At 34.7% G+C, this 12,264-nt stretch overlaps 1 protein-coding gene across 1 annotated transcript in view; it reads right to left on the bottom strand.

The window, feature by feature from the left end:
* SASS6 (SAS-6 centriolar assembly protein) overlaps positions 1 to 12,264 on the bottom strand; it is a 52,147-nt gene that overhangs the window by 19,376 nt on the left and 20,507 nt on the right. The window contains exons 9-16 of the mRNA XM_060141904.1: positions 7,189 to 7,380; positions 4,186 to 4,380; positions 3,965 to 4,054; positions 3,707 to 3,886; positions 3,233 to 3,314; positions 2,397 to 2,533; positions 1,417 to 1,452; positions 471 to 599 (exon numbers count right to left, since the gene is read on the bottom strand). Coding sequence (XP_059997887.1) covers positions 471 to 599; positions 1,417 to 1,452; positions 2,397 to 2,533; positions 3,233 to 3,314; positions 3,707 to 3,886; positions 3,965 to 4,054; positions 4,186 to 4,380; positions 7,189 to 7,380 — 1,041 coding nt within the window. The remainder of the gene's footprint in view (positions 1 to 470; positions 600 to 1,416; positions 1,453 to 2,396; positions 2,534 to 3,232; positions 3,315 to 3,706; positions 3,887 to 3,964; positions 4,055 to 4,185; positions 4,381 to 7,188; positions 7,381 to 12,264) is intronic.

The following is a 12,264-nucleotide window of genomic DNA, read 5'->3' as shown; positions in this document are numbered from 1 at the left end:
CGCAAATAAATCAAGGTTTGGAGGGATTGCTAAGCATGTGCTATTTGAGATAATGTTGCCAAAACTACATTTTATAATTTGTAATAACCCTGCCCATCAGACCCTTAAATTCTGACAGTGGGATCCAAAATGTCACCACAGCTAATATGCCAGCAGTATGAAGTCACTAATCCTAGATAAGTTTGAGAGTTATAGAAGATATAAGTAGAAGAATGAATAAAAATGGAGAGGCTGAACAGGAATAAAAAATGTTTAAACATACTGATACCTAGGTTATTATAAATTATAGTAACTCAAAAAAAATCATATAATGTAGATAATATTTCCTGTAAGCATATACACTAGATATTCAGAAATATATTCATCTAATACATCACCTAATACACTTAGCAACTGATCAAAGAATAAATTAATTTAATTAAAATTTAAATTGCTTTTTTTTTTAAAAAAAAGGTATTAGAATTGGCTACCTTTGGTCCTGAAACTGGGTGGATGGTATTTTTGGCAGCTATAGGATGAGGAAAGGTATTCTGGAATGCAAATGCAGAGGAGACAGGATAACCAATCCCACAAGTTGGGTAAGTCAGTCTACTATCAACCTAAAAATAAAAGCATAAAAAAGGTTAAAGATAAGAAATTAGTTCTAAATGGTATTTGGTGATCCAGGAGGCATTAGCATCTGTTATAATAACTAACAGTTAAGGACACTATCCCAGAAGCCGATTTTGTTTATCATGACACTACAAAACTCTGCTTCATTATATAACATATCATGAGGCTGGAATACCTTTGGCCCAGAGGGCTTTTCAGAGTGGCTTTGCAAGCTTAGACAAAACAAAACCACTGGACCTGCCTTTGAACTGAAGTAAAACAAAGACCTCTGAACCATCTTGGTTCCCTCGAGGCCTCAAATTACTGAAAAGGGGGTTGAGGGGTAGTCATAGATCAAAAGGCCAATAAGGGATAAATAAAAATAATTTTCTGCCAGATTGAGTAAAAACAGTATTTGTGTTTTTAGAAATAATTTGCTCTGCCACTAATTTTCAGTATAGTGACACCACCATTAACGAACATCATGAAAAGTTTGTTTTTACAAGAGGACAATTACAACACAAATCTTAATAAGCACTCATGTACAAAAGTGGCTGTATGACAAAAATACCTTTTACACAGCTATTTATCATCAGTCATTGAGGTTAATTAAGCCTGTCAAGTTTTTTCAAGTTTGTAATTCAGTACCAGGCACTTCACTCTGCACCTTTTCCCAAATTAGCACAAATCCTTTCCCTTTAAACATCAAGTACTATCTCATTTACTAGAGTAGATTAAAAATTCTATTATGGATTTGCATTTTAAATCCTCTGCCAATGCCCTCCAGTCAAAGACCACCAGAAACATATCTAGAGGTGTACTCACTCTTTGCAACAAGGAAGACTGAACACCACGTGGAACCTAGCAAGAGAGGTGTCTCAGTAAGACAGTGTTAAAAGGGAGTTATTTATTGGACTTAGTCATGTGTTAGGTGAGTTAAGGAACAGTTTAAGAACACAGGGCTTTGCTGTGGACTGGATGCTATCAAGAAACGGGGATAACTATATGACTGGGTATCTGAATAAATCTTATCTAATAAGGCAGGATGAATGTATAAAGGCTGAAGCTATAATTAGTAATGAGCAGCAGTCACTCACTTTAGCCAGGATAGGATACTTGCCCATTTTTGTGGTTTGGCAATGTCATATTCTTGTCTGTGTTCAGACATGATTATGAAGTGGTCTTGTTTTTGTCTTGATCCATCACAGAGAGTGGCCTTGCCTGATGCTGATACTCTGTGAAATTGTTTATGATCAGCAGGAGAACCCCAAAACCTCGCTCTGAGTGCAAGGTCAGTTCCCAGCAATCCCTAGACCTAGCTGATATTACCAAGCCAGATCCAGGTACTCGGAGCTAAAAAACTCTAACGAGTTTCTTCCAGAATCTAGAGCTGACAAGCCTGGTAATAGGGTTTTTCTTTCTCTCTTTTTCTTCTAATAGAACTCAGATTAGGCTCCTCCACTACAGTGTCAAACTTGAGCCCATACCTTGTTCTCCCTTACTGAGGCCTCCTAAATACTTTGTGTGTGTGTTAACAGTTTTTCAGCACATTTGGCATTAGTTAATACTGAGTGATTTCAATATCCATTAAAACCTTACAAAGAAGTGTACCCTTAAAATATAGCCTCTTTGTTAAGAATAAGTGTACCTTTATGTCCCACTTCCAAATGGAACTTAAACTCTACTTCAGTGCTAAAAATTGTAGGACTCTAGTCATATTAGGTACCAGCACCTAACAATCTGGAAATATGTTTGTTTTAGAAAATTTACTAAGACCACTCACAACATCTTAATTTAAATCTTACCACATTAGAGTTAGGAGAAATTCCACTTCTGATGGTGTTGCTACTAGAATGTACAGGTGGAGTGGTTGAAGGTCCCAATACATCTTGCTTTCTCACTAGCTGATTTTCATTTAATTCTTTATTTAACCATGTGATTACTTAAATAAAAGAACAAGTAACAAGGTAAAGAATTTTGAATATTTTTATTTTTCTAATAATTTTAAATATTTAAAAATTATATTGACATTTTTTAATTTAAAGTTTTTAAAACTACCTTATATCACAGGAGAATAACATAGGTTCACCTAAATTTTTGTCATTAAATATTCTTATTTTAGCAACTGCCACATAGGACTCCTTATTCTTTTACTATCAGAAGCACATATTTCTGCTAGTCAAGGATCTCTTTAAAGGCTTTCATTTCCAGAATGATACCTTCCAGTTTATTTAAAATTCAAACTGTTATTTCTCATAATCAGTATCAGAAACTGAGAAAATGTTAAAGGCCTAATCTCATATTTTTGTTTCAAATAGTTCATACTATTACCAGTAGGTAAACACAGCAATTATAACAAGTAGTAGTAAAGAATTTAAATAGTAAATTACAGTTAATATTTTCAACACTTAATTTTGGGTTACTGACACATGTAATAGGGTTTTTTAAAATAATGATGGTAACTGTTTTACAGGACAGTTGATATAATTTACTACAACAAAAACATTAAGATGGTACATTTAAAGCAGATTATTTGTATATAGCAGTACCTCGATTTACCTAGTCTTATGAATTCAAATAAAAATTTCAGGTTAAGAATAAAGCTACAAACCTCATTTACATAAAAAGGTAAAATACTTACACTTCTCATTATTTTTTAGAAGCTGTTTGCTTTCTTCAAGTTTTTGAACTGTAGCTTCTAATTGTTCTTGTAATTTGCATACCTGAAATATGTTAATCCTTATAGTAAGCATAATAAAGAGTAAAATAAAGACTGAAGAAATGTATTACTATTCATTAAATAATTAACAGCTATTAATTACTATTAAATAAGAAAGGAATTAGCTCAGCAGTGAAATAAAATATATAATTACATATATACACACATATACATACACATATATACGTATGAACACTCAAGGTATCTGAGTCATGATAACTAACTTTTCAAACTGAAATAGGTTATTAAATTCTATTGATTATAGTCACGTTCTTTTGGGGAAAAAAAGCCAAAACTATTCTCTGATATAACGAAGTAGAAGTTTTAAAAATACATGAGGAAATTCATTATGCTTTGCAAATAGTCACACACGCAAAAATATAAAATATTAACTACCTCTTGCTCTTTAATTCGGAGAGACTGTACAACATCTTGTAATTCTTTTTGTTCCTTTTGTAATTTTTCTTCCTTCTCAGCCAAGAGTTTCTCTTGCTGAATAGTTACTGTATTCTTCAGTTTCAATTTACCCATTAAGGTCTTCAGATCCCCTTGCAACTTTTTGATAATTTCATTTGCCTGTAAAAGAGCTTTATATGTACATCTCTACATAATCCAATGAAATATCAATATTCTATTAAGTTTTTAAAAACAAACCTTAAGAAGTTCAGCTGATAATGATTTTATTGTAGCTTCAAGTTTTCCTAGTTGTACCTGATTTTTCTCACCATTTTCTTCTAAAGCCACCTGATACATATTTTTAAAAACATGAATAATTAGGAAGTCTGTGTTTATTTAGGAAAAGTATCATTTATAAACGTGATCATTTATAGATCATTTATAAACCATCAATTTGTTTAGAAAATTTTAAAACAGACCTTTTGTTCCTGGATTGTATCAAATGCTTCTTTTGTTCTTAAAACAAGCTGATCCTTATCCTTGATTTCCTGTTCTAAAACAGCCACTTTTGTTTGTAGATGATTAATATGCTTTTCTTTTTCATGGCACTCAGCATCAAGTGTAGAATTCTCTCTTCGCAAAGAGAGGACTTCTTGCTTAGCCCGCTGGAGCTCCTAGAGGAGGAAAAAAAAAAAGTTGCATTATGAAAAAGGAAAGTTGGCTGGTTCGGTAATTTATAATTAAGATATTTAAAACAGAAAAAATGTCTTTAATAACTTTAAAGTTCTAGTACTGGTATTCTTTTAAAGAAATGAAGGTCTCTCTAAAGGCACATGTAACTTGTAGATCTGAAATATAATTGTAAAATACACTAGTATCTAATGCAATGACAAGGGAAAATAAAACAATCCTTATTTATGAATAAATTACTAGAACTTTTGAAAACCAGTAACAAGAATTTTCTGATGTCTTGAAATCTACAGTTTAAAAAAAATCACTTAGGTAATAAATGCTCATTATAACAGAATTTCAAAATACATAAAATATATAAATGAAAAGAAAGCCCTATCATTCTACCACCAAAGCAGTGACTCTCAATCTAGTCTACATATTGAAATCACCCGGAAAGCTTTAAAAACTACTGATGCCTGGTACCATGCCCAAGAGATTCTGATTTCATTAGTGTGAGATATGGCCTGAGTTCTTCAACTGTTTCCAAGGGTAGCCAAGGAATCATGCATGAGATATTGTTAACTGACAATAATTGTTAATTAAAAACAGATTATTATACTAAGTGAAGTCAGAAAGAGAAAGAAATACTATATGATATCACTTATATGTGGAATCCAAAATATGATACAAATGAACATATTTACAAAACAGAAACAGACTCATAGACATAGAAAACAAACTTATGGTTACCAAAAGGGCAGCCGGGGGGCAGGCTGGCTATAAATTAGGAGTTTAGGATTAGCTGATACAAACTACTATGTATAAAATAGATAAATAACAAGGTCCTAATGTATATCACAGGGAACTATATTCAATAACCTATGATAAACCATAATGGAAAATATGAAAATAATATTTAAAAATAATTTTTTAAAAAATCTATACTAGATCACATCTCAATCAGCTAATATCAGTCCAAATGTTGCCAGTATACTATACTAAAGCCCAGTATGTAGTATTCCTAATTAGTTTTCGGTTTTAACAAAAACTTTACAAAATAATTTTATAGTATTATACCATAGTGGTTTTAGAAACACAGACTCTGCTATGAGGCAGACTTAGAATACAAATCCTGGCTCTTCTGTGTGACCCTGGGAATTACTTAACCTCCTTAAATTTCAGTCCCTTATTTGTAGAATAGAAACAACACCTCATAAATTATTTAATTTCATCTTCACAAAAACCCCCCTTACATAAACTACTTAGCATATTGCCTGGCACATAGTAAATACCTGATAAACGGTAGTAATTACTAATTTTAGGGTACTAATCTCTAAAAGGTATAATTTAACATAATTAGGTAACAATACTCAGAAGTTTAAAAAAGAAAATTCCCAGGACTCATAATTTGCAAGTCTTATGCAAAGCTTGGAAGAAATATTTTGATTACATTATATGAAAATCAACATAACAAAGCACACTGTTTATATACACTGGCCAGTGTCAGTGCTAAAACAGAAGAAACCACGTAGCATTATAATGAAGTATTCACTATCCAATGTACTATGCAGGCTGAAATGTTTTACTAACTGATGTGAAAGGTGAAGAGGGTAGTGAGAAGGACTGAAGACATCTAATTGTTAGGACAGAATGCTGTGAGGATCTGAACATAAAATCAGTCAGGCTTTAGGGCTTCCTTCGTGGCGCAGTGGTTGAGAGTCAGCCTGCCGATGAAGGGGACGTGGGTTCGTGCCCCGGTCCGGGAAGATCCCACATGCCACGGAGCGGCTGGGCCCATGAGCCATGGCCACTGAGCCATGAGCCTGGGCGTCCGGAGCCTGTGCTCCACAACGGGAGAGGCCCAACAGTGAGAGGCCAGCGTACCGCAAAAAAAAAAAAAAAAAAAAAAAAAATCAGTCAGGCTTTAGAGTTTCTAAGCATAACAGACTGGTCAAATGGAGTTGGATGTCTTGTGAGCTAGAATAACACTGGAGATCTTTACATTCAAACATGACAGACTTAACAAAATCTACATATGGTTTCTAATAACTCATATGACAATAATGTATAATAATGCTAGGAAGGAGTCATCACTGGCAAAGTATCAACAAAAGTACCACTATAGCAAAATATTTTAAATGTCTCTGTTGCCTAAAAGAACAAGGTAGTACTAGAGACAGGTAAATAAAGGATTTCAATCCTCACTTTTCTACTTATGGCCATGCCAACTTGGGCAAGTTACTTAAGTTCTCTGTGCCTTAGTTTCATCATCTGTAAGATGGGGATAATAACAGTACCTTCTTTAAAATAATTGTTATAAGAATTAAATGAGTTAATATATATGCAAAGCACATAAAACAGTGTTCAGTAAGCATTAGCTATTATCATTTCTATTATCATTATTATTTCTAGACACTAAACTTCATATAGTTGTTTAATATGTTGAGTAGACTGAAAGAAAGAACCAGCCCTGCCAACACTGAGCACCCTGAGCCACAGACACTGTGCTGATGTTGAAAGTACACTGAAAGATCTGCGGGCTGTGCCAAAGAGCTGCTACTCAAGGCCCCAACAAAAAATATCCAAGTTTACCTTAGCACTGTTCTCAATTAGTCCATTTTATTAGATTTTCGATTCTCCATTTTTTTCGTATTGTCTGAACTGACTACCCTAAAACTACAAGAGATCCTTGCAGAGCATCCAGAACACCACCCGTACAAATAATAAAGTAAACAAATTAAAATCAAGTCACCAAATTAAACTGTGCTTTTAAATTGGGGGGGGGGAAGACCAACCCCAACGTTCCATACCTCTTCAACACCAGACAGTTTTGTTTTAAGTTCTCTGATGGTAGAGTCTCCTTTATATTTCCTTTCAGTGAGGTCTTTATTAGCAGATTCTAACTCAGACAATCTGTTTTGTAGCTGCTGGATGTTTCGTTGATGGAGGATTTCTAAATCTTTTTTCTGTTGTTCATGCTGCTGTTGGTATCGAACCTGTGCCTATTATATAATAAAATACAGTACCAAAATTCAAAGAAAAAAAAATACAAACATGAGATTGAAGAAAAAAAATCTTAATTATTCTTCTTTATAAGATTTCCTTGCTTTTAAGAGAATCTATTTTCAATTATGGGTTTCATGAAAAAGAAATGTCAACGAAGTCAAATTTACCACTATCATCTTGTTCATAATTTCTTCTTCTCCTAAACCCACATGTTTACACATAATGGTCTTCAAATTAAGGGAAGAATGATATAGGATTAAGTTAAAAAAGAAAAAAGCAAATTGCAAAATAGTATATATAGTGTGAACCTATTTCTGAGAAAACAAATGAGCATGTACATAAGGAACTTTCAGTGTTTGCTTTAAACCACATTATACTGTTTCAGTTTTTTACAACCAGTATATATGTCTTCTAATGAAAGAAACATCTAAACTTATAAAATTGACATTACATTTAGTTGTTACATTTCACCAACAATAAAATTTGAACATAGTTGTAACTATGAAATCTCTGGTACCTCTATGAATCATACCACTAATCTATCTTAATCATTTCTGTTGTTGGACTTGGAGGGCGTTATGCTAAATGAAATAAGTCAGAGAAAGAAAAATACTGTATGATATCACTTATACGTGGAATCTAAAAAATACAACAGACTAGTGAATAAAACAAAAAAGAAGCAGACTCACAGATACAGAGAACAAACTAGTGGTTATCAGTGAGGAGAGGGAAGGGGGAGGGGCTATATAGGGTTAGAGGATTAAAAAAGAGTTATTATGGGATTATATAAAATTATGCATGTGAAACTTTAAAAACTGTAAAGCACTACAGAATTTAAAGAATCTTTCATTCAATAACAAATTTTAAAAATGTTAAATAATTTGTTGATGAACACTATCAAATCCTAAATACATTTTAAAAATAAAGAGTATTTTTCTCATTATGAAAGTTATACATTCTCTTAAAGGCATAAAGAAAGAAATCACAAATAACCAATGATCTCATCCAAGGAGTCATTCTAAATATTTAGGAATATTCCTTTCGAGTCATTTATACGCTTATACTGACACCACACATACACACATAACACACATAGTTAAATTTAACAAAACGAGACCAACCTGCTTACAGAATTTAATCATGCTTTTTAATCCTTTAGCATTTGCACCTCCTCACATCATTAAAAAACTCTTTGTAAATACTTTTAATAGCTGCACAATATTCTATCCCATGGCTATACCATAATGCAATTAACCCCTGTTCTACTACGGATACTGAGTTCCCAATTTTTCACAATTACAAATAAAACTATGGTTAATATTTTTGTACATAAGCATATATCCAAATTCAGATTATTTCCTTTCGATCAATTATAGGTCAAAAATATGTAAACAAATATAAAGCTTGATACTAGTTCCAAAACTGCATTCCAGAAATGTTGTACCCATTCAAAAATTCCTACCACAAAACCAGGAGAGTGTCTCTCTCATAAAATACTTTGGGAATTTTACGTAAGTATTTTAAGAATTCCTCATTTCTGGAAAACTAAAATTGAGAGAAGAAGGAAGAAAAAGAGATAAAACAGAAAAAAAGAGTCCATACAAAACTTAAAATGCAACCTTGGAAGAAAACACTCAAGGAGCAATCAAGAAAAAAATAACAATGAGCAAACTGGTACAGATGCTAACTGTAACTGTCTAAGAGGGTAATTAAACACACTGAAGGCAACAGAGACCAAAGATTATAAACATAAAGAACTGGCTTTAGGGCTTCCCTGGTGGCACAGTGGTTGAGAGTCCGCCTGCCGATGCAGGGGACACGGGTTCGTGCCCTGGTCCAGGAAGATCCCACATGCCACGGAGCGGCTGGGCCCGTGAGCCATGGCCGCTGAGCCTGCGTGTCCGGAGCCCGTGCTCCGCAACGGGAGAGGCCACAACAGTGAGAGGCCTGCATACCACAAAAAAAACAAAGCAAAACAAAACTGGATTTATCCCAGCGATAATCAAATTTTGGAGATTTTGTTTTAAAAAGTGTAATGGATAGAATTACAATATTTACATTTTCTACTTTGTTTATTTCAGGTGATTGTGATGTACACTAAAGTCTTAAAATCACTGCCCTATAGACTATCTATCAGCAGGAAGAGAAGAGCGGCTTGCTTGGTTTTAAAGTCTCAAAGGACTGATTCACAATCCTATTAGAAAATGCAGTAACGAATGCAAACAAATCCTTCAGTCATTTTGGTGTTATAAACAAATATACTTATTATGAGACTTTTAGAACCTAACTTGTTTGAAAATAGAGGCAAAAAAAAACTTTAGTAAACAATAGAAATTAATGAAATCGGGGTGGGTGGGGAGACAGTATAGAACTAATTAATGAAAGAAAAATCTGGTTCTTTAAAAATACTACAAAAAACCAGACAAACAATCAAGTCTCATTAAAAAAAAGACATTAAGAATGTAAGAGAAACGGTATGAAGACTTTAAAAATCATAAAACAACATATAAGATATTTTACTAATACATTTAAACACAAAGATGAAATACATGGCTTTTTAAGGAAATATAACTAACATAACTCAAGAAAAAACAGAAAATCCAAAAGGACCAATAATCATGAAGGAAATCAGAAAAGAACCTAAAGAAAAATGCCTTAAAAAGGCATCAGACCCAAGCACACGGCCCGCCTGAGCTGAGGTGCTAGCGGTAGCCATTCCACACTAGGAACTCCGGTCAGAAGAGCTGGGTGCAAGGCCTCTGCACGTGGCCCCCTGTGAGCAAGTGAAACCCAACTAAGCACAAAGGGAAAAAGAAATGAGTCTTAGAGCTGTGACTATTTTCAAGGCTACTGTTTTTCTCTGTGGAACACTGCCTTTGGGGCAAAACAAGGAAGAAACAGGTGATTCTAATGTGTAGCGCAGAAGGAGAACCACTGCAGGCCAGCTTCTCCTACTGTCAAGGTACTCCAGCCGTGCAGCGGACAGGGTCTTGGTGCTCCAGCAGGGGGTCAGGCCTGAGCCTCTGAAGTGGAAGAGCCAAGTTCAGGACACTGGACCACCAGAGACCTCCTGGCCCCATGTAATATCAATCAGCGAGAGCTCTCCCAGAGATGTCCATCTCAACACTAAGACCCAGCTCCACTCAACAACCAGCAAGCTACAGTGCTGGACACGCCATGCCAAACAACTAGCAAGACAGGAACACAACCTCACCCATTAGCAGAGAGGCTGCCTAAAATCATACTAAGTTCACAGACACCCCAAAACACACCACCGGATGCGGTCCTTCCCACCAGAAAGACAAGATCCAGCCTCATCCACCAGAACACAGGCACCAGTCCCCTCCACCGAGAAGCCAACACAAGCCACTGAACCAACCTTACCCTCTGGGGGCTGACACCAAAAACAACAGGAACTACGAACGTGCAGCCTGCAAAAAGGAGACCCCAAACACAGTAAGTAAAGTAAAATGAGAAGACAGAGAAATACGCAACAGATGAAGGAGCAAGGTAAAAACCCACCACAACAAACAAATGAAGAGGAAACAGGCAGTCTACCTGAAAAAAAATTCAGAGTAATGATAGTAAAGATGATCCAAAATCTTGGAAATAGAATGGAGAAAATACAAGAAATGTTTAACAAGGACCTAGAACACTAAAGAGCAAGCAAACAATGATGAACATCACAATAAATGAAATTAAAAGTTCTCTAGAATGAAGCATAGCAGAGTAACTTAGGCAGCAGAACAGATAAGTGACCTGGAAGATAAAATAGTGGAAATAACTACCACAGAGCAGAATAAAGAAAAAAGAATGAAAAGAACTGAGGATGGACTCAGAGACTTCTGATACCAAAACCAGACAAAGAGGTCACAAAAAAAGAAAACTACAGGCCAATATCGCTGATGAACACAGATGCAAAAATCCTCAACAAAACACTAGCAAACAGAAGCCAGCAGCACATTAAAAGGATCATACACTATGATGAGGTGGGGTTTATCTCAGGTTTATCCCAGCAGCACATTAAAAGGACCATACATCATGATCAAGTGAGGATTTATCCCTTCATTGTATGCAAATCAATCAATGTGATACACCATATTAGCAAATGAAGGATAAAAACCATATGATAATCTAAATAGATGCAGAGAAAGCTTTCGACAAAATTCAACACCCATTTACGATAAAAACTCTCCAGAAAGTAGGCATAGAGGGACCTTACCTCAACATAATAAAGGCCAAATACGACAAACCCACAGCCAACATCGTTCTCAATGGTGAAAAACCGAAACCATTTCCACTAAGATCAGGAACAAGACAAGACTGCCAACTCTCACCGCTATTATTCAACATAGTTTTGGAAGTATTAGTCACAGCAATCAGAGAAGAAAAAAATAAAAGGAATCCAAATCGGAAAAGAAGTAAAACTGTCACAGTTTGCAGATGACATGATACTATACACAGAGAATCCTAAAGATGCTACCAGAAAACTACTAGGACCAATCAATAAATTTGGTAAAGTAGCAGGATACAAAATTAATGCACAGAAATCTCTTGCATTCCTGTATACTAATGATGAAATATCTGAAAGTGAAATCAAGGAAACACTCCCATTTACCATTGCAACAAAAAAGAATAAAATACCTAGGAATAAACCTACCTAGGGAGACAAAAGACCTGTATGCAGAAAATTATAAGACACTGATGAAAGAAATTAAAGATGATACAAACAGATGGAGAGATACACCATGTTCTTCGATTGGAAGAATCAACATTGTGAAAATGACTATACTACTCAAAGCAATCTACAGATTCAATGCAATCTCTATCTAACTACCACCGGCATTTTTCACAGAACTAGAACAAAAAATTTCACAATT

Source organism: Lagenorhynchus albirostris, chromosome 2 (genome assembly GCF_949774975.1).
Source record: "Lagenorhynchus albirostris chromosome 2, mLagAlb1.1, whole genome shotgun sequence".
Taxonomy (NCBI): Eukaryota; Metazoa; Chordata; class Mammalia; order Artiodactyla; family Delphinidae; genus Lagenorhynchus; species Lagenorhynchus albirostris.
This window is presented reverse-complemented; position numbering and strand designations above follow the sequence as displayed.